Here is a 24,025-nt window from a genome sequence, read left to right as displayed (position 1 = left end):
ACTTACTGGGGAGGCTGTTTGCTCAGGCAGGTGCTGATCACGCAGCACGTTCCACTCCGACTGTGCAATCACAACTGGCTTCGGCAAGGGTGTGCCTAGGAAGAATTAAATCAGCTCAACATACTTCAGATCTCCTCATGATGAGGCATTAGTACACAGCATTAGAAATGTGCTCTAAACCTTTTTTTTTTTTTTTTTTTTTTTTTTAAGATTAAATGCTTGTAAAAACATGAAAATCTCTTTACATGAAAAGTGCTCCAGAAAAGGCAAAATGCCACAATATAACTCAAAGCATAAGAGTACAGTGTTTGCATTGTGGATGTTCATTTTGTTCCTTTCTCGTGCAATTACTCCTTTGACACAATCAAAGAGTGAGCTACATTAAACTTGGCTAACTGGGCTTGTTCACTACATGAGTGAAGTGTCATCATCTTTCCTTTGCCCAAGAAAGGGAGATCAGATAAACACTGTTCATGTGCATACCCACTCCCCGCCTGGGAGCAGTAGGAAACTAAAATAGCTGGGAAATTCCCTAACCCTACTGCATTTCCCCACTGTATCATCTCTTTTCCATACCCTTCAGACTGAAAATCAGCTCTACTAATATTGAAGCCCCCAATTAGTTAAATATCATATAACACCATATATAGTCAGAAAATTAAAAATAATTTCTCTGTATTCAAGGGTGTGCAAAAGTTAAATCCCAAAATAAGCTACTGCACATGCTATATTTCATTCCATTTTACTAATTGTTCCAACAGATTAACCAAAAATCAGGGGTACTCAAATACAATATTGACATGCTCTTCACATTTTATCTCCAATTATCACCAAAGATCAAAAACTCACTCTGTTCACTTGCTAATACAAATGATTCTGGTGTTCTTTCTGGGAGTGGGGGAGAGGAATCTTCATTAGCATCAGCATCTAAATCAAATATGACATTTAGATAAGTTAAAAACCAGATTTTTCTCCTAGACTTCTAGAAGTTGATCTTTTCATATATGTGATAATCCTAAACTTGGTATAGTATCTAAAGCAAAAGAAAAATTTGTTTCAAGTATTATAAAACATTTTGGTTTACCACACTAACACTGTGGAGCAACTTCATCTAACAACATTAACTTCATGTTAAGGGCATAGGAACAGTTTGTGTGTTATGCAAGCAAGAAATCTGAAACATTTTCAGTCTAAATAATTTGGAGGAAAAAAACCCTCAGTAACTGAAATGAATACTTTTTGTTCATTCTTTCAGGTCTCAGTTTTGCTTACCAAGTCTGTGTTGAGGCCCACTGGCTCCCACACCACTGCTATGGTTAAACAGCCTAGTGCAAGGTTTACTAGGCCAAAGGGTAAAGAGGAGCCAGAGGAGATGGCTACTTTTGGTGCCAGTACCACATCCTGTCCCCAGTCTGTTCCCTCTCAACTCCCAGGAGTGTACTAACACAAGCTATTCTGGCAGCAAAAGCCCCTCTCTGACCTGCTAAGAAATTTGGAGTAGTAATTAAAGGTTTAAAACAATTTAAAGTAGCTGCTGCCATAAGAAATCTCATCTGACAACTGTACTCTGCACAGGATTCAAAAATACAAAGACACATTTCAACTAACAAAGCCATGAAGCTTTGGAGCTGCCAGCATCCCCAGCTGCTGCAGGGACAGAATCCCATCAAATGCTACAAGCCATGTCTTCCAAGTGACTTCTGAGACCTGCACCATCAAGGTTACATACAGCACAAGAAAACCTTCATTAACAGAAAGGGCCTCTATAAAACCATCAAATAAAGTCACCATGGATATGCATTAACTGAAAGTGAGTTTTTAGGGGTTTTTTCGGTGTTGTTTCTGTTTTATTGTTGTCTTTGTTTTTTCCTTTTACCTCAGGGTACAGCTACTTTTCACTTCATTTGAATGAAAAAGAGGATTTAACTGTGTGGTAAGATCATGCACACCAGCAGTTATGGTTAGGCAATTAGGGTGCTGCTAAGTTCACAGACAAGTTTCACTGGTGATTGCAGCCACATTCCCAGATTCAGACAGAAGAGTCCTGAGCCAGTATGAAAACGAGAAAGCCACTGTAAACAGGGTTTAGGATCACTGGTGCAAAGCGATCTAACCCTATATTCTTGAGTCCCAGAGGGATTACAAGACCTGTAACCAGAATATAAAATGGGAAGTGTTCGCTATCAAACAAACGGGGAAGAGATACACCCTTATTAACAAGAGATAAATTATTAAAAAATTAATGTTAGACTTTTAATCAATTTCTGTGAGACCATCAACATACCAGCAGCACAAGGGCTGTGCTGTTATTTCAAGATGTTTCTGATACGCAGTTACATAAAACAAATTCTAGAGTGATATTTCTCCAATTCTTTCTCATATTTATAACGTATCACTTATTTTATTTGCATGTTCCTATAGCATCTACATAATGAGATGCACAGAGAGGTGATAATTTCTAAACAGCGACAAACAATGATTGCTCTGGGAAAGAAGAAAAAGTTCTGGCTAAAAGGAAAAATACAATAGTCTGCAAATTTATAAAACAAATTCAAGGAGAACTGCTTGCAAAGTTGAAATAACTATGACAAAGGGACGTTGTCAGCTTTGCAGAGCATCTTTTAAGTCACAGTGTTCAAAATATACAGGCATGTGCAAGTATTGTCCTGTGTTTACACAACCTAAACCAAAATCTATAGATCTATAGATACAGTTCACAAATATCTATAGATCTATATCAAGATATACAGAAACAGATTGTTTTAAGGCTGCAAAACATTCATATCTCTGGATATATGACTTCTGGTGAACATTCAGTTCACAAAGCCAGTATTTTCAATTCAGCTGGTTCTGCATCTTGCATCACACACTGAGCCCCATTTCACTTCAGAAAGTTATGAAGTCTGCACAGACTCCTGAGGTGAGGCCATCACTGTAAGCATCTCCAAGCACAGGAGTCTGAGCTGGATCCAGAAGTTCATGTTCTTCCTTCAGCTCCACAGCCTTACTTCTTGTTTTGTTGGGCTTTGCACAAGCAGTTGCCAAGCCTAATCAGTTCTTCCTAGCTATATCCTCCATTTGCTCTAAGTGTGCCAGCCTGACTGAAATCTGTACCTGCATGTTTTGGGACCCTTTTGCCTTCAATTCTACCTTGCAAACTTTCACCAAAAAGAAAAACTCTCAAAAAAAGTAGTAAAAGACAAAAAGCCACTAAATAATTTTCAAATTGCTAATAAAGCATAACTTGGATTTTTAGATGAACAGCTGTATTAGCTTGTCACCCCCAGCAATGTACAGAAAAAGAGGAAAGCACAGCTAAATATTCACAACACTATTAATATGCAGGATCCAAATAATGAGCAACTTTCAAAGACCAAGGCAGTGAATGAGGTTACATCTACATTTTTAGGAACAGCACATCAACCAATAAGCATGAAATTGTTATGTATTTGCACAAGCCAGTTGAAAATGCTTTGACTAGTCAACCCCCAATTATTAAAGACACTTCCATGAAACTGGGCATAGAGAAAAAATATGCACCATATAATAACACAGAAACCTACAATTACATACAAACCTACAGCAAGACATTATAAATAAAGCATTAAACAAATGCTCACAATAAAGCTCACAGTACAGCTTTTGAAGCAGCTAATCATGGTCTGTAGTACTTTATACCAAAAATAGCTCAAATGCAAACTGAAAGCTGTCAGGAAAAAGCTGTGCCCTCTCTGAAGCTGCCATACTGCACTGATTAAATTTACATTTAGAAAATTGCATTGCAAAGAAACTTCTGTTTTCCAGCTCTACAGATGCAGCTAGATAAAGAGCAGCACTTCTGAACCTCAGTGAAACCTACCTTTGCCATCTTCAGAACATGTTACAGCTGTTAAGTCTTGCCTAGCAATAGACATTGGCAATACTTTTCTGGCAGAAATGTTTTCAGTATTTGTGGCAGCAGAGACTGTGGCACTTGCGGTTGACACATTGGACGCGCTTCTGCTCATGGCTCTGTCAAAGTCCACCTCATCCGTGTCAGAATCATCTGCATGGAGAGGATTAGTAAAACAGAGGGGTGCTCGAACAGAAAGAGGAGTATGATCAACAGTATCACTGGAAGGATGTTCAGCTGGGGTGTTTGATGCTAGAGAGAGAGTTTTAACACCGTGACACAAGGTGTCTGAAGACAATTCTTCAGACACGGATGTACGCAGTGCATTTTCAGGCCCTTGTAGTGACCACGTGGCGTGTCCCTTTTCTGTCAGAGGCAGACGATCTGGTCTGGGTGGGGTATCAGACACCTGCTGACTCTGCAGACTTTCTGGTGAAGGTATTAAGGCTGTGTTAGACTGTGGCACGCTGTATTCCATACACGAGTTTTGAGAAGCGTCTACAAATGAATCCCCTGAAATCTGTTCCTGTGGCTTAAAGCTCTTCTCAGTTACACAGGATGACACAGGCTTAATTTTAATTGCATGTCCTCTGTTCAACAGGGAGTTCCCATCAAAGCTTCGTGGTCCCTCCTGAAGAGGTACCTTCTTGATCTCAAAACTTAAGTTGCGCTCCAGCCTCTTCTCTGTGTGTTCACTGGGTTCGTTCTTCCCTGAATGTTCTGTGGACTTATTATAATTCTCATTGAGGTCTGTTGAATGCTCTGATGAAACCATGTGCAAAACTGGCTTTGGATGGTATCTGTCATTGTCCTGCCACACTGTAGTGACTGTTGGATAAGCTGATGGGGGAGATGGTGTTAGGATTGGTGGTACTGGCTGAGGCTCTGGAGGCTGCAAGATTTCTTCTTTAGCATCTCCTTCTACAAGGCAACTGCAAAACAACCAAGACACAATTGTCTAAATTTTCTGGATTTTGACAAGATTTTAGCTATCTATCCATCCCCCACTGTGGTAGTTAATGCTGTAATACCAATAGCAGACACCACACAGAACTTCCATTGCACACAGAAAACAGTTATAGAACATGACTAGTGAGGTAGGCAAGAATTGAGTCAACACACTCAAAATGTCTTTCAGAATATCACAAAGACATTCATTCAAGCCACAACTAATCCTCACTAATAGTTCAAAGATTGCTCACATCCTTTCCCAGAAGCATTTTGCAAAGACATTGCAAGACAGGCCCTCTTGTGGCAGCATTTTACTACTTTTTTCCTTAAGTGGCTCTGAGAAACTTGACATATGGAATTCAAATTTCAATAATGCCAAGAAAAATTTCTTTTTTTAAAAAAAAATCCTTACAGCCCACTTAACACTGAATATCTTCCTTCAATTTTATTTTTCTGTACATGTTCAAAGAGATTTTATTTTTATGTTTGTGTATTTGATAGTCTGTACTTAGTTGCAAACCAAATTTAGCCAACATGAGGTACATACAACATAAAAAAATATTTCCAGTAGCATTTATGATCCAAACTACAGTGCATATTAGCAAGGCCACAGCACTTATAACTGCAGTTCATCTCAAGCTACTTAAAAAGAGAAATTCTTCAAGTATATGGTCAGATTAGATGCAAAGTTGTTGACTACAAACATTTAGCATAACTGATGAAGGCATTTTTAGAATTTCCATTCCTTTAAACATCCAGGACGACCTGGACAAGCTCAAGAGGCGGGCCCAAGAGAACATCATCAGGTTCAAAGCAGCCATGTGCAAAGCTGCTGCACCTGGGCTGGGGCAACGTCCACACAGATGAGTACTGCAGAGAAGGACTTGGGGGGGCTGGTGGAGAAGAGGCTGGACATGACCCAGCAGTGTGCAGAAACCACCCCACAGTCCAAAAACCAACCATGTCCTGGGCTGCATCCAAAGCAGCGTGGCCAGCACATGGAAGGAGGGAATTCTACTCTGCCCCTATACTCTGCTCTCATGAGACCCTCCAGCATAAGGAGGACAAGATTGCACAAGAACTCTGTCTACAAGAGAAAGGACAAGCTCTCATTATTTATCTGCAGGCCACATAATGATAAAAATCAAAGTACTACTTTGGCTCCCCTACTTCCAAACCATGCCTAAGGAGGACTCAGCAAGTGCAAATTCTTGAGACTATTATGACATATAGGAGAAAAACCCAAAACAAAAAAAGCCCAAAGACTCTTTCATAACTGAGTCTTGTAGAGAACTAAAAGCATACCTGACTTGGGACAGGCTACAGCACATGTTTCATCCTTGTGACTTTATTAGCACCAAGCTATAGTAGAATGGGTTGCAGAACTAAAATCTTTATACAAGAGATTCCATACTAAAGAGAACCATTTGAATTCTCAGTTTGTGAAAATCCTAACCCCCTGAAGTACTGCAAGCTTCCCAGCTTCCAAATTATCTTCTACAAGTTCCTGTGTCTTTGTATCTGGAAAACCCCAGGTCCCCTTGCAGTTCCAGGTAATCTCTTCGATTCTCTGCCTGATTCCTGTCACAGAGTTGGGCCTCAAATGCCTTCTCTTCCTCTCCTCCCTGCACTTGTATATTGCTGTTTTTCTTTACATTACGACAGGAGAAATACAAAGCATATCAAAGCAATTTAACAGAAGTAATTTGGGAGCTCTTGCCTCTAGCTGTTGTTGGAAAATGAATAAGTTTGAGAATAAGTTGTTTGCCCGAATTAGTAAAGATAAGACAGGAAACGGGGGGATATCAGTCTTGCTCCAATTTAATACACACTAAGGACAAGAGAATTCCCTCCTCTTGGATTTGTCTCCTCTGTTCCAAATGGGGAGGGCAACATGGGGAGGGAGACAGTGAGACACTTGCAGAAATATTTACATGCCCCCTTTTACCAGCAGTGGTGCTCATTAGTAATCTCCACTAAATCCTCCTACCGAAAATCATGGTTTTCCCTTATTGACCTGATTTTCTTGACCCAGAGTTATTTGCAATCAGCAACACTAATTCCTTATCTGCTACAGACCTAACATTACGCATTAAAATTAGCTAAAGGAGCAAATTAGCATTAAACTAGATATAACAAGGATATAGGTCCACAATACCAGTCAAAATTCATTAAGTTCTTCACCAATTACTGGTCAATAAACTCACTCTATCCTTTTATCCACTGGTAAACAGAGCCTCACGTGTATTCAAACAGTTCTCTTAGATGTATCCATAGAACTGATGATAAAGGAAATGCTGCACGAATCAGCAGCCCAAAAGTTGATTAAACAACTTCCTCCTACACATCTCAACAGAACTACTACAGTGTTTCCCATTACATTTGAAGCTAAATGTCACTTTTTGATTCTTAAATGAGAGCTTACAGTGAAGAAATTATAAATTATTTGCCAAAATCGTTCTTTGCCTTATTAATATTGAAGAATATCTGTCCTCAGCAATTGAGATGTCCAAATAGCACTCTAATGTATTTTTCCCTCTTTAAATTTGGAAATAAATCCCAATAGGTAACATTTATTCCATTTTACTGACATTTTTAATATTACTATTTCACATGTTCTGCATTGTAAATAATGTTTCTGTTTGTTTTCACACAGCAGAAATATTAGCATATGAACATATTCAGAAGATCTCTGTTTGACAGTAGTTTTTTCTAAAAGTCTTGTGAATCTTGGGCATTTTGGGCTGCTTCATAATGCTCTCTGGGCATGTCCTTCAACAGCTGTGCTCCACAGACATTTCTGCCCCCAGAGGCAGAAAATTATCTGAAAATGAGCTACTAATATTGTTGAAAACAACAGGAGACGGTAAGACCAGATTGATTTAAAACACCAGGAAACTTGCCGAAAGCTCATGAAAGAGGATATTGAACAGAAAAGAGTCAGTGTAACAAAGAAAGCCAGGCCACTCAAGTAAGATAAATAAGCTTCCCTGTATTATACCTTTAAATAAACACATAGGGTTGCAAAATCAACCTGTGTTGATTATCATTGTGTGATAAAAAAACAGAAAGCTTTGTCATGACTCAGCCTTCAAGTGCCTCTCCAGATACAACTGCTCCTGATTACCATGGAATGCCACTACCTTGGCACTTCCTCACTTACAGCTGGATATGGAATTTCCCTGCGTGATCAGGGCAGCTTTTTCATACACTCTTATTGCCACACAGCCTGAGCAGCTGATGCAGTGCCCTAGTGCCAGTGGCTTCTAAGGTGTCAGGTAAACCATGAATTAGGCAATAACACTTTTTAAAAATAATTTGTCATAGTAACAATTACACACAATTTGTCAAAAGTATTCTAACTGGTAAAAAAAAAGCCTTCCCACAGCTTTCAACCAAAAATACATACATGAAAAAAGCCATTTATTGCTTTCTCTGCAATACATAATACATTTTTAGAATGTTTTAGAATTGAAGCCATTCTACTCCCAATGGAAAAGAGGTACATTAATAAAACTGCGCACAATGGGTTCAGATTTAAATGAGACTTGGCCAGTGTTCAAAAGAAAAAAAGCCTTAAGTAATCCATGGTTATTCTATGCAGCATACTGTAGGGTGTTTCAAATAAAAGAGATGATGCCAAGGTCATGGAATGCAGCTGATATGAACAACCAAAAATAGATACCAAGCTCTACATCCTCCCACATTATTAAAATAGAAAAATTAAACTCAACATAAGCAGGCTGAAGCTAGACAACCACATTATTCTACTTTAGCATTAAATCACTGCTATCCACATGAAAGAAAAGCAGCAGTCCAGTGAGTGAAGCTGTTGCAAAAGTACTACAAATAATTTATATAAAAGTACAATGAATTAATAAAAATAACCAGCTGGTGAATTTCCCTCTTCAAATTTACTTACCACAGCTTTTTGGTTTTTTAATTGTGGCATACAAGTTAGAGACAGTTAGCTAAGAAGGAAAACCCATCAATGAGTTTTATCTTAGCTTTGCAGGAGATAGAGATGGTTTGCAGGGCTTGAAATTAAACAGAATAACACATAACCCTGGAAATGTATTCCTGGAAGTCGTAATAGAATCAGATGAGAATTTAAAATGCTACAGTATTTCACCTTTTCACCTTCAGACAGCAGCACATAGCTCTTCATTACACTGCATACAAAAAAGCTGTTAAATCATCTTTGCTTTTTATGAGTTTATGTCTAAGTTTATGCTTTGATTTCAAACTGATTTGAACTTGAAAATAAAGAACTTTTTGTAACCAAGCCTGACTAAAATAAACCCCCTCTTTTGCCAAATATTTTAGAATCAACTACAAAGCACACAGATATTTCACAGACTAATACTTAAAGGTATTAAGGTGCTCCCTCTGAATTCTGGCATATCAGTCACCTAAAATCAAGTACAGTCCTAAACTGTAAACTTAAAACTTAAGGTTTTTGCAGTCTCATATGTAACAAAGTTAAACCTTACTTATGCCCTCTTCCTACCTTAACCTGAAAATAACTCAAACATATCTAACGAAGACTTTCCATCCCCTCAAGTCCGCTAAAGAAAGGTGACTTCCATAAGAAGTGATCATCAACTGCCAAGCCAAGCAATTTCTAGGATAAGGTGCTGGTGTATGCACTAATGAGTTGTTCTTGTTTTACCTCTGTAATAATCAAGGAGTAATATTAGAATATATTTTACGCTGACATCAAGTGGAGAGAGACATTAAGCTAAATTACTACACTCACATATTGTACAGCAAGTTTAATTACATTGAAGCATGACAAGGTGATAAAAGATTGGAAAGCAATACAATTCCAAAATCTCTGCAAAACAAGTAGTGCTAGATGCTTCATGGCAACCTAAGTAAATAAAATACCAATTTAATACCAATATAATAAAAAATATCCTAAAGATACTTATAACTTCCAAGAAAACATAAAAATAGCCTACAAAGGACCAGTCCTTCCCCAATACCTGCCCAGGCCAAAGCAATTACTAAAAGGATTAGTTATACCTCTCTGAGTAAGCTTCCTGCCTTGCATGGTAAAAGTCTTTAGTGACATCTCACCCTTAGCACAGACAAGAGCTACATGATATTTGCTGCATTTTCAGAAGAAGAGATCCTAAAGTCTAAAGAAGATACTGAGATATTTTCACTAGAATATTACAAACAGAACAAGGGAGAGTGAGAAAGCCACCTTCATGGAAAAATTGTGCCATGCCCTGAGTGGTTAGGCAGTGGAAAGGGCTGCAGAGAAGATGCCACCATCTCATACAATAGACTTGGGGCTCTCAGAAAACAACTAACAGGTATCACAGACTTTACTGTCTAAGCAAGCATGGTTTAGTTCAGTAACAATATGGAAAACAACATCCTGAGGCCAAGGAAAAAAAAATCCTAATTTTTTTCCTGCTCACTCAGGATCATCTCAGGCAAGTTCACCTGAAACCAAGCTCACCCAAAGTACTCTGTACTGTCAGTCCCTAAGCCCCTTTTAGCTTTAGAAAACAAAGCAAATGCTAAACCTTCATTTAAAAACACACAGCTATATTTACTAAATATACATTATATGTATATTAAATATTATACATATATATATTTACTAAATAAACATTATAAAGCCATATACAACAAATTATAAAGAATGTAAAAGCTTTATTTCTTTTCAAAAATAGTAGCTTTAGCAACTTGCTTGTAACTTGTTCAGAGACAGTGTATTTAAAACTCAAGTACACATTTGGCTGGCAACCTAAAAACATTTCCTTGTGCATATGGGGATTAAATTAAAATGTTTCACTGATTCTGCTCTCCCATCCTCCCCAGGAAAAGGATGTTAATCTATGCCAAAACATCCACAATACACAAAACCTGGTTCTATATCCTGACTAAATCAGGCTGTAGATTTGTAAAATTACCCCCACATCAAGAAAAAACCATGCTCATTAGTGGGTATTTTGAGCAGATGTGACTAATAGCAAATAAAGTCTTTCCTCAGAAGCTTCTTCCAGGAGGAGTTTAATTAATTGTTTTTCAAAAATAATCTCCATTTTAGAAAGACAACAGCTTTGCTAAAAGCTTCCATTTATTCACCTCTAAGAAACCAATCTGCCTGCCACTGCTGGCAGATGGAAAGTATGATTTTATGGAAACAGGCCCAAAAAAACCCCAGGCTTTAAGGAGAGATTAAAAGATTTTAACTTAATGCAGCAAGTAAAGAACAATGCAGTGCAGATAAGACAGATGTGTGCTTAAACATGAATTACATGAATTATACATATGTTAATATTACATGAATATATAAAAATTATAAAAACTAAGGTACACTTAAGATTATTTCAAGGAACACTAATAAGGAAATAATGTATTGGACATATTTCTAAGCTCAGTGATGAAGTTTCAAGAGCTTGGAACTCATCATGAACACAGGTTAACTGACTCTTCTGTCATCATCTTAATCTACATAATTGAATACAATCACATTACCATCAATCCAAATTAGTAAAAAATATATTGCCTACATAGCACCAACCATGTAATTTGTTTGTAGAAAACCCCAACCTGCTTCCATCTCTCTATTTTAAAGGAATTATACTTTACTTCTGCCTAAATATTATCCAAGAATATCAACAGGCTTGGTGGTTTCTTATGTCATTTGACAACTGCAGAAAACCCAAGTGCTCAACTTATGTCTGTTTAACTACAGGCATTGTAACACAGACAAGATCACCTGCCAAAGGCCACTATAAGCTCTCTACAAACCAGCTGGGGGACTTGGACACCTAATTCAGGAGAGTTGCTTCTTTAGCTGTCTTAACACTTGGGTTGGGTACCCATTTTAGGCTGATGAATCTGTTGGTTCAGATTTACTTTTGGCTTCTGTAAAGCTAGGCAGAGATAGAGGAGATTTTCCTCTGTTGAATGAAAGGAGAGATCAATTCTTCTCAATAATAACAGCATTTGGTTGCCATACTCTAGTCAAAAGCAGTACTTGTCTGAGATTTTTCTAGAACAAATGGGTATGTTTCATTATGGCTATGTATCCAAAAAGGAGGGTTCAGTCATTATTTGAGGCTATTTGAGGTTTGTTTTGCTACTATCACCTAGCAGAATTAAAACACAAGTAGATCTAACATATCTGACTAGTAAACGTGTCTACTCACAGATAATCGTTGCAAGCTTGGTGTATTTATACACAGACTTCACAAAGATATTGTAGCTTATATTTAGAGTCAATTATAAGACTTCTATTTATGTATCCCTCTATATATGTATACTTCTATTTATAAATACAACATATTAATCTTAAGTTTTTATGGTATCAGTAGCTTTATTCTACTTTTTATTCATCTTTCAGCCTAAAATAGTATAGGATCAAAGTTAACTACCTGCGGGTCCGTGGAGGCTTTGGTGGAGGAGAATCCTGTTTCTCAGCATCTGAAGAACTGACAGCATTTTCTGTATTATTTTCATCCTGATTAAAAGAAAAAAGGGTATTTTTACTCATGGCTGTAAAGCTGATACATACAATATTTGAACTGTGAGGTCCAAAGATCTGTAATGACACTTGGCAGTAATATATAACAATATGACCTATTTTTGGCTGTCATATAGAGATCACTCTGAAAACTCTCTTCTAAATGTACAAAGTTATTTTTCACCTTGTGTATCCAACTTCAAATTTTTCTGACTGAAGATTTTGGTCTGCTTGCCATTGAACAATTCACTAGAGAAATACTCAAAAGCTGATCTTGCTTTAGCATGGAGCAAGCTCTCATATACTCTCCCAATTATTCACTTAGAATAATTAAATGAATAATTGGATAATAAAGCATTTATTTTCCAGTCAAATTATTTTTACTTGTACAATCACTCCAATGAAAATAAGAATAATCTACACAGTGTTGTAAGAAAATGAGAAAGATCTTACCCACTTGTCTCCTAACGCATTGATCTGAAACATTTTCAAATAATCTCCCATTTGTGTACAAGAAAGTTTAATTTATTCAAAGCATGAAGATTTTGATTTCCCTTTAGGACCATAAATATAAAAGATATTTTATACATGCATGTGTTTATAAATCCATACACACATGTAAAATACTGTTGTGTGTTAACCCTGGCAGGCAGCAAAGCCCCACAGAGCCACTCTCATTTCTCCACTCCACCCCTGGAGGGAAAACAGGAACAGCAGGAAAATTTGTGGGTCAAGACATAATTGTTTAGCAGGCAAAGGAGAAGTGGGAGAAGATAAAAAGAAACCAAACAAGTAATGCAAAAGCAATCACTCATAACCTTCCACAGGTGGGCCTTTGCCAGTTCCTGACTGTGCAAACATTGTTCAGCAACAGCTGCAGCATTAGCTACAAACAACCATCAGCACTGTTTTCACCACAGATCTAAAACAGAGCACCCCAAGAGTGGCTATAACACTATTTAACTACAACCCTGCCCCTAAGCAAAAATAAGGAAAAAACCATATATGATTAAAAATCAAAACAGAACATGCAACAGTCTAAAGCTGACATACCATTTCCAAACACGTGCCACAGCCGAAGACCCAACAAAATCAAGGAGCACCTTAGTGTTGTGTTAACTTTAATGCTGATTTTACCTAAAGGCTTTTCTTGCAGGAGTTCTCTTTTGAAAAGCAAATTTTAAAAAGAACAAGTATCCCAAATCGGTGTAATACATTTCAAAGCACAATACCATGTTCAGGCAATAGGGTCTGCTATCTGCCAGCCTACCTCCTGAGACTGGTGATAGGGTCTGATCTCCTTCAGTCTTACAGAACAAAAGGGAATTCCCTGTTAAATTTCTGCTTCAGATGGTATAGCTGCATTTTAATTCAGTGAGCAGTTTTTGCTTTGGAAGATAAACTACAAGTTGCCTCAACAGTTAACTAACTTCACTAAAATGTAGATTAACTAGTTATATGTTTTTAATTTCCATTACTTGTCTTAAAAGTTACCATACTGCTGTTGGCTACTGTGAAGAGTCTATTATCAAATTCTATTCCTCAGTGCACTAAGTAGAGCTTCACCTGTGAAGAAAAAAATTAACTATTTTGATGTTTCTTACTGTTTTTCCCTAGCTGCCCCCATTAACTTGCTGTCAAATATAATATTGCACTCCAGCAGAAATACCCTATTGTTCCTTAATGAATGGATGGTGCTAGCCCTTTCAGGGAAACTGCACAGGGAGTTCATTGTCCTGGTGACCACTAGCTGTAACTATCAGGGTTTTTTTAGAATAAGATTCAATTAGCAGATAAAAGCCACTCACATTAAATGAACACCACTGAAACTCCCACTGCAGTCAATCAAGATTGTTTGGTTTCACAGAATCATAGAACAGGTTCTGTAGGAAGGGACTGTCAAAGGCCATTTAATTCACACCTTCCTGCAATGTGCAGGGGCATCTATAAAAAGATCAAGTTACTCAGAGCCCTGTCCAAGCTGGCCTTGGCTGTTGTCAGGAATGCCAGGATGGGGCATCTACAGCATCCCTGGGCAACATGTTCCAGTGTTTCATCACTCTCATCATAAAACGTTTCTTCTTTCCATCTAGTCTGAATGTGCCGTCAGAATTTAAAACCATTACGCTTTGTCCTACTGCAAGAGGCCCTGCTAAAAGATCTGTCCCCATCTTTCTTATGAGCCCCCTAGAAGTACTGCAAGGCCACAGTAAGGTCTCCCTGGAGCCTTCTTTTCTCCAGGCTGAACAACCACAAGTCTCTCAATCTGTCTTCTAAGGAGGCCTGTTCATCCCCTCTGTTCGTCTTCACGTCCCTCCTCTGGACTCACTCCAACAGTGAGTCCTTGGAGTCCTGCTGGAAGGACCAACAGGTCCTTCCTGTGCTGGGGACCCCAATGCTGGAGGCAGTACCCAAGGTGGGGTCTCACAGGCATGGAGCAGAGGGACAGATGCACCTCCCTTCACCTGCTGCCCATGCTGCTTTGGATGCAACTAACGACTGGGGAAAAATATGAATATGCATTGGTTTGGGGTTTTTTTTAATTAGTATGTCTACAGTGGTTTGCATCCAGATTTGGGGTCCCCAGCACTGGAAACATTACCATAGGGCATGAACATCCAACTCCTCTACCAGCTTCCCTCAAAAATGTAAAAAAGCAATTTCCTACTTTTTGACATCAAGTAATGAGTGACCATACAGATAATTTTGCCTTTAACAAATATGGACATTAATTTTATTGCCTCATTCAGGCAGAGGACCATGCTGAAGCTTGGTGCCAAAGATGCTGAGGCTCCCAGTATTCAACAATAAACTCTGTTTCCTGTTCAATGGTTGTGTCATGTTCCTCCCCACTTCCCCCAGTTGTGCAATGCAAACTCTGAATCTCTCCCTTATGTATTTGTTACTATGGATAGCACTAAATGCATTGGTATTGTACTAAAAAGACTCCCCTTACTCATAAGTACTAACAACCAAAGCTAGAAATGAATGCAAGCTAAATAACTGCATCCTGAGAACAGAGTGGGCTGCTGGCCTTGCTTCAGCAGTGCAGCCCATCCCAGTTTCACAAGGCAGAAAGATACTAGAAAGAGAGAGACTCCACAAGAGTTCCTCCCCATCACCACCAACCTCTCCATCACACAACAGATCAGAAAAGTCTCCCAGTTCAGCTCCACTAGCACAGAAGTTTTCAGGAACACATTTCTTACTTATGCACTCAATTTTCTGAAGGGTATTGGCAAGGGAAAGGGTGTGCCTATTGGCTCTAGCCTAACTCATCCAGAAAACAAACCAGCAGCTGCATCCCTGTCCTTCTATGTTTGTAAAGCGAAGTGTTTGTGAACAGAATGTTTCCTGAGATATGCTTTTCTCACAGGCAGAATAAAAAGCTTATTAAAGAAGCTAACATATGTCAAAGTTTTTTAAAACTCCACGTATACAGTAAGAAGCTGTTTCTAGTTGAGATAGGCAGAAGTAGCTGAAAGGGTACTGCCATTTTTGTTACTGGTAACAAAACCTATGTATAATCCTTACAAAAATGTATATAAACTCAAATGTCCAAGGCACATACACAACCAGAGTTTACAAAAATAATTCCTTGAAAAAAAAAATTTAACCCCCAAACAAACAAAACCCAACAGGCAAACCTGCACACACAAAATGGTACTTTTAAATTTAATACCAGAAAAGCCAGTGGTTACCCCAATTTTGTACACAGGGAAGGCTTCAGGCAGAGAGGTGTTCAAAAGTTTCACTTGTGCATATGGTTAAACTCCAGATCCAGTCAGTGTTTTTAGTTACATTGAAGGAGGAGCAAGAATGATTACAGGAATTACTGTCACCAAAAAAAAGAGGTATTTTGCTACTTTCCTTAATTAGTTCAATGGATTGATGTTTCTGCAAAGGCTTTGTTTACTTTTAGAAAAGTCATTCCCTCTCACTTGTTCTCAGTTCTGTGTTACAAGAAATAGGGAATAAGCAGTATTTTGAGTATTTATCACCCTTGAGTGACACCAACTCAGATTTCCCTGTCATATATATCAACCTAAGCAAATAGGCAAACATGCAGAAAAGCTAGCACAGAGTGGAAATGAGGAAACTCAGCTCTGAAAGTGAATATAGGGTATCTCACTGGGATGACTGCATCTGTTGAGAAGAGCAGATGGTGGTATTAAGAAAAAGCCTTCCACAGCCTTCCTAAGCACAGCTTATCGACATCAGTCAACACTCTCCTGCTTCTCTAGACAGATGTTGCATTCTCGGGCAGAGCACAATTATTAAAAGTATCAGCTTAGACAAACCAGGACAACATACATAGCACACGGGGGTTATCATACAGAATAATGTTTTTAAAATGGATTAACAAATGTGCAATTCACTAAGTGTTCAGTATAGCACCCTGCTTTCTCACAGAAGACAACTATCCTACTGTCTCACTGCACTCTCTTCTCACTGCAATGTGGGTAAAGAAAAGAACAGGGCCTTTCCCCAACCTGTGTGTCTATATGCATTAAATGCTCAACAGTTCAAGAGTTCCCTTGGAGCTGTTCCCCTGAGGGAGCAGCTACTGAGATCAAGTGAAACTGCTCATAGTTAGGAATTTCTAGGTATTCTGTTAAATTGCAGATATATAGACGAGTGCATACCTACCTTTGAAAGACTACATTAACAAATGACAAGACCATAAACTCAAATACTTTGTGCAGACTGCCCCATGTCTACTAAAATGCAGAGTAACTTGTGTTCCTGTAGTAATGCAGAGAAACAAGGAATTCTCACGGCAGATGCAGTGTCTGAATCCAGCTTGCTAAGGTAACCCAAACTGAGCTATCACCTCCCAAGGGGAGTCTTTCCCCCACCTGCTTCCACCACTGGCTCAATCACCAAACAGTGCGGCCACTAACTTCAAGCAAATAGAGGATGATAGTATTTGAGATTTCACATACACTGCCTACAATTCAAAACCTTTTTCCCAGGAATTGCAATGTATTATTTTCTTTTTGAACTCACTGTGGAAATATTTAATGTCATTCAGAAGCTTTCTGTACTGGTAAAATATTGGCAAATTTACTGCAAAGACTCCTCCAGAAGTAATCTCATGTTTTCCCTTAAAAGGAATTGAGGCATTCCTTTTGCCCTTTTCATAAAGCAGCATGGGAATCACTGAGCATCAGTAGATAAAAAGAGAAATACTTCAGATTGAAGTGATACACTCAAGTGACTCAGATTAAATAAAACATTCCAACAGAGGCAACAAGATCAATGTCTCTGAAGAAATACAAGATTTTTTAGAAGGCTGCAATGACAAAAAATATCCTTCCAAGCTGCCAAACAGCAAAGAGAATATGAACAGCACAGTCTTTTCACTTACAGTTTCTAAACCATTAATGCTTCAAATAAAATTTTTCTTATAGCTGCTGATTCCTCTATGACTTCTACAACTGCAGTCAACCACAGCAACAGAACTCTGTCGCTTTTACAGCACGAAATGCAAGAGACACTGAGAATACCAGCACTGCCAGATTTTGGAGAAAGTGTATTAACACAAGATTCTACTCATGGATAAGGGCAACGCAAGGACTTCTAATACTGTTACATGCTTGGTACTGTCAAGAGAAAAAATTCAACCAGAAACATTTCTGAATTGAGAGTGAGCTTGGTTGTTTGTCTTTTAACCAATTTTCTTTTTCTGACTTCCAAACAGAACATCCAACTTGATGAAATTCCATATGATTCAGACTTTCCAAGACAGCTACAGTTCAGCTCATGAAGAACCTTCTCAAATAACTCATATTTTACTGATACAAATCTGACTGATACCTTATCCGATGACCAATACTAATGATCTCACATATATGTCAAAGCTTCCAAACACAACACCGAGTGTAATATTTTCACAGCAGTACTAACAAAGCCAATGATGGTGAGAAGCTCAATTATTAACTTGAAATACATGACAATATGATCAAGAATTTCAGTGGGAAGGGTTTCAGTCCAAGACTCTGTTCCAATTTAATTGTTTGGTAACTTGAAAGTACTACTAAGTGGGGGAAGAGAATAGTTCTGATTATCAAATTTAGCATCTCAATTCTTTTCTTATCACAAAAAAAATGACTCCTGAGCAGCAATTCTTCACCCTGAAATTTGGCTGCTGTGGGATACTGTTGAAAGTACTGATATCTGAGCAGAGCTTTCCTTATTTAATTTCATTTAAATACTTAGTGTTATGTTAAACATCTGTAGTGCTACACATTCACAATAAGTATAACTACATGGTAAGACTATATATTTCCTACATTAAAACACATCATGTATTTTCTACATGGTTTTGGATCTATCAAATTCTAATGGAAATTCTAACCCCATCCTAAGTCTCTTTTTAAACACCGCATGCCTTGCTGCTGACTTTTTACAGTATTGTTTCCAGCAGGGCAAAGCTGGCAAGTTCCCAGGAACGCACGTTTGGGATTGTGTCTGAGCTACTTCCCCATGAATGCTGCCCCTCACTGCCAATCAGATTAACCTTTTACTGGGATGTTACTGGCAAGCCCTGTTTACAGAGCCTCTGGAACTCAACCCATTTCAAACACTGCTTGAAATGAGAACAGCAAGGGGAAAACAAAACCATGAAACCAACCCTACGGAGTACTCCAGCTCTTCACAGTATAATAAAAATAGAATAAATGACACATTTCCTCTTCAGCCCAGTAACATCTCCTATTTAACTAATAGTATTATATCCAAAGCAGGCATATGAATTTTATTTGCAATTTTTTCCACTGGACATAATTAAAACCATTCATATATTGAAGATTTCATAGTTGCTGTAGTATCTGCAGGCAGAGTAACATACATGAAGAAGCCTTAGAATACTACATAGTATTTAATAAAGTTACTTGAAAACTTCCTGCCTCAGAATTAGTTTTTTTAACCAGGATACATCCCAGAATGCTTGGGGTTTTTTTAAAGAAAGCAAACTAGAAAATTTCTGGGGGAAATCAGATATTATATACAACAGGTGCTATATACCACTCCTGGAGATAAAAAAGGAGCTTTGTCAGAATATCAAAGTGATGACTCAAGTGAGCTTCAAAGTTTTGAGAATCGGGTTAAAACTACAAGAAAATATTTAACTGGATATGTGACGTTTTCCTTATAAATTCTGAAGAGAAGCTAAGCCTATACCAGTTAATTCATTGAAAGCAAATTTTCTAACAAATGAACAGTAGCAAATTTAAGTACCGAACTTTTAGTTTAGTCTTTAGTTTACCTATGAGACTTTCTTCCCCTCAAACTTTCTGCAGAATTATTCAAGTAACAGTAGGAAGAAACATCATTTCTTAACATAAAAAAGACTATGCCTAGTCAGACAAAGATTTACTTTGCCCCTCTTCCAAAAGGGAACTTCCAGGGAAGAATAAGATCAGAGCAGGCATACAGGGATCCTTCTCTACAACATTTTCCAACAGACTGCAACTCTAGAATTTCATAGGTCAGAGGTTAGAAACTCATGGAAGAAGATTCCAAGATGGTGAGATATTCACCCCAAAGTTACAGGCTTTCAGCTGCAAGGAGTTCTGCAGTTCCATGTTGCTTTTCTTATACAAGTGTCACTTTTTTATTAAGACTCTCAGGTCTCACTGGTATCCCTTAGAAAAAGTTGAGTAATCAGCCTTCTGTTGTTATTCAGCCTCTGTTGTATCTAACCTCAGCCTTTTTTCTCCACCTCAGTCTGACTGTTCTTTAGATTGAGCCTTCCAACACCTTTGATCCTTGTCCAGTTGTTTAATGTTCAAATTCTGTAATATGTTTTTGAGATAAGCAGACTTGACATGCAGTCAGTAGTCAAACTGCAAGGTACCCACACAAGGACATTACATTCTCACTCTTACCAGTTTCCAAGTAACTGCTAAAATTTAATTTCCTTTACAACTTGTTGATCATAAACTGAGATCATATCCACGTAAAACTCAAAACTCACACTCCATCACTTTCCAGAGCTAAGATTTATCTCTCTCTCACCCCCATATACATTACCTATCCATTTGCTATTTGGTCTTGTTTTATTAGTCAGCAAATCTCTCAAGCTGTGCTAAAGCTAGCACTTGCCTTTGTTACAGAGTACCACCATATATTGTGCCACAGTTTTACTCATCTTCTGGAATAGTAAGTCATTTAGTATATATAGTATTAGGAATAAGTAAATAAGAGATATTTCTGATTCTGTGTAAGAGCTCAGACACAGGTCAGATTTAAGTCAAATAACCAGAAGATACAGTAGACTGATCTACCTATTATTTTATGATCAAAACTCAAAGTACTTAGAAATCACTTCTGTACAAAGCTAATCAATCTGCATATTCCAAACCCTGCCATGCTCATTTCTCAGGAAAAAAAAATTGCACATCAGCTTAATCAAACTTGTAACAAACAAAATCAGCCAGCCCTATCCATACTGCATTTAGTTACCAGGCTTCTTGCCATGACTGAAGACCTCATAAGTACTGCATGAACAGATATAAATTCTTAGGAGTTAGCAGAAGGGTGGATGCATTTAATCCAAGAATTGAAAACATTCTAGACTTCCTAGAAAGCACAGTAGAAGACAGCTAAATCTCTAAAATAAATGGGATGCTTATTAATAAAAGTACATTTAAAATTGCTTCCATATATTTCAAAGAGTCCTGGAGATACCACTCATACTCCCTCTAGAGAGCTATGGAATCTACACCAATTAGGGACAGAAAATCACTGAATAAACAAAACGCAGTCCAGGGACAAAGGGTGGTACAGAGTTCTGGATTGTGGGAGAGAAAGAATATATTAATCCAAAACGCTATTTTTCACACAGTGCCCAGCAACAGCCAAGAAAACATATCTAAACATAAAGAGAATAAACCTATAGGGGACATGAAATTTAAAGGGGAAGGATAGAAAGACAGAAAAATCCTCAAATACTGTGAATACCAACAAAGAATATTTTTTCCACTTCCTTCTCCTTTGTTAAAAGGCTAGAGCATAAAGCTCCCTGACAAAAGAATTTTAAACTTATATTTCTCTCCCCTAATCTATTTCAATGCAAGCAGTACTTTAAAAAACATGGGAACTTAATAAGATCACACCATTGAACACTCTAAAAACAACTTCACAGGAGAATTTTCATCAGAAGCTACAGCTACATATGGGAAAGACACCTACCACTCCATCTGCAATCTTCCAGTCTGCACAACTTTCATACTTTTGCAGTTGCTTTTCAAACAGTTGTGCTATGGCTCGATGGACAAGTTCATACTGCTCCTATAATAAGGTACCAGATAAAAATTAATGCACAAGATATTTTTAAAGAATAGTGATATATTATCATATTCATTATAAAACAAACGATACCTTCGTTTGCACTGCAGAATGCCTCTGTGTCCTCATTTCTTGTATTAAATTAAATACATTGAATTCTTCAGGTATTTTCTGAAATACAGAAGCAAGTTAATTACAATGGCATTACTATCAAAACAACAATAAAGAAGCTGTTAAACATTAAAAAAGTGTAACTTCTATAGATAAAGCTAATCTGTTCTCTCCACACTGCAACTATTTAATTTTTCTTTCAAAGCAACTCCAAACTTACATTTGATTTAGACCAGATGAGAGCATTTCAAGCATTTTGAAATTAAATATCCAATGTCATTAATATGATACTGCAATGTTAACAATGCTTCATAATCTAAAAATCCCAGAATGAAGTTATCCCTTTATATTTGAGCTGCACAATAACTCAGAGAGACTGAGAAAGTTGAATTCAAAAATCAATTTATATTGAAATCTATTTTTTAAAAATTAGAATTTTATAGTGACCTTTTTAGATAAAAACTTGCTGTCAAAGGAAAGTAAGTTCATACTAAAGCACGAGTGCAATGAAACAAAACATCCAACCTGTCAAGGGAGTTCCAGAATGTCTTAAACATTTCACTATTTTATAACACTTGGAAGCTCAATCAATCACTGTTATGAAATTACAGAATATCATAAAACTTCTCTTAGGATTCCTTACCCCAGCTTTAAGCAAATTCCATGTATAATCTATGGCACAGATGGCTCCTGTTCTTCCACACCCTGCACTATGGACACAAACAGATAGGTGTTAGATATTATCTAAATTTGATAAAAAAGCACTATAAGCCTTATATTCCAAAAGTCCACATTAAAAAAAAAAATTCCAAGTCCCTCAACTATCATTTAAATTGCACTCAGGCTGACACTACAGTGTCTTAAAAATAAAATTAGCAGTGCAAAATGCAGCATTAAATCCTTTAATACAAGTTTTCACAGCCATTTGGAACTGCAGTCATGAAAGATGATTCAGCACTGACAATTTTACTGCCTCTTGCTTTTGTCACACTATTCCCAGCTACTACTGCTTCATCAGGTGTGGTCTTCTCCAAGTTTAATGATAAATGATGTAAAATGGCAGAACAGGATACATTTTAAAGATGTGCCACATTTTTTCTGATTTAGTACCACATCTCTATTTTCTGCTTTTTAGCTAAAAATATAAATCTGAAAGTTTAAGAATGACAGCAAACTATCTTATTTATTTTTCATAATTGTATAAATTCCTCTGTTTTACACATAAAACACAGAGTTATAACCATGCATATTTATTACATTATAATTACACTATTGTAAAGAATCAACATTCAGAATTAATTATAATGACATTCAAAAAGAACAGGACAAAGTGAGTAGATTTCAGTGCTAAGTCAGTTTATGTTTTTAGACCTCACTTAAGAGTGACAACTCTAAAAAATAATGTAGCCCTTGAAAATAATAACTAAGCTCTAAAGACTTAATAACACCCATGAATTTAACATGTCCCAGCTTAGAAATCTGAATTCAATTTTTCCTGACATAACACAAACTTTTGTTGCTTTAAAAAGCATTAAAAACAATAGGCAAGATTTCCAGATAAATTGTCAGAAAGTGTCAATGAAGCAGAATATTTTCGTAGCAGTTCAGTCTCAACAGTTCTGGTAGCCAAATTTCAGGTCAAGGATGAAACTGTTGTTTAGAAGTAAAGACTTCCCAACTGGAAACTACAACCTGCTCATTAAAGATCTTTTTTGTCATATTATAACACAGACAGAGCTCTTAGTGATGCACGTGCTATGTAGTCTCTTCTATTGAGACGGGAGCCTTTACTCCCAAGCTGATCTGCAGTGATCTTCAAAGTCTGTTTTACTTCACAAAGATGTAAAGACACACATCTTAAGAACCTGAAAACAGGTCCCCTTTCAAAGGTTCATTCTTTTCTGATTGATATTCTGTCTTAAACTGAAGTAAAAGCAAAATTTCCCTGTGGCATCAGTTTTAAGAAAATGAAGCCTGTATGATTTTGAATTAAATTTTGTCATGAGAATTTTTCAACTAAAATAAGTAACTCAATTTGGACTCAAAACCAAAACTACTGCGTCCCATAACAAAAGTCTAGACTCCAAAAAATAAAAATGTTTAAAAATGAAAAGATAAATATATTTGATACCTGCAGTGTATGCAAATAGGAACATCTTCATGTTCCTGGTATTCTCTCATCAAGCTGATCATGTCCAGAATAGAATCAAAAGACGAAGGGACATCGTGGTCAGGCCAGTTAACATAATGAAATTGATAGACACTACGAGTCTCCTAAGGGAGAGCAG

The 24,025-nt window shown here is 37.4% G+C and overlaps 1 protein-coding gene across 1 annotated transcript in view; it reads right to left on the bottom strand.

Moving 5' to 3' along the window:
- PTPN12 (protein tyrosine phosphatase non-receptor type 12) overlaps positions 1-24,025 on the bottom strand; it is a 69,152-nt gene that overhangs the window by 3,468 nt on the left and 41,659 nt on the right. Inside the window, exons 8-15 of the mRNA XM_053978238.1 lie at positions 23,869-24,011; positions 22,381-22,447; positions 21,720-21,797; positions 21,531-21,629; positions 12,244-12,329; positions 3,860-4,824; positions 850-927; positions 7-95 (exon numbers count right to left, since the gene is read on the bottom strand). Coding sequence (XP_053834213.1) covers positions 7-95; positions 850-927; positions 3,860-4,824; positions 12,244-12,329; positions 21,531-21,629; positions 21,720-21,797; positions 22,381-22,447; positions 23,869-24,011 — 1,605 coding nt within the window. The remainder of the gene's footprint in view (positions 1-6; positions 96-849; positions 928-3,859; positions 4,825-12,243; positions 12,330-21,530; positions 21,630-21,719; positions 21,798-22,380; positions 22,448-23,868; positions 24,012-24,025) is intronic.

This window comes from Vidua macroura, chromosome 5 (genome assembly GCF_024509145.1).
Source record: "Vidua macroura isolate BioBank_ID:100142 chromosome 5, ASM2450914v1, whole genome shotgun sequence".
In the NCBI taxonomy this organism is placed as follows: domain Eukaryota; kingdom Metazoa; phylum Chordata; class Aves; order Passeriformes; family Viduidae; genus Vidua; species Vidua macroura.
Note: the sequence above shows the minus strand (reverse complement) of the source record. Positions and strands in the feature narration are given on the sequence as shown.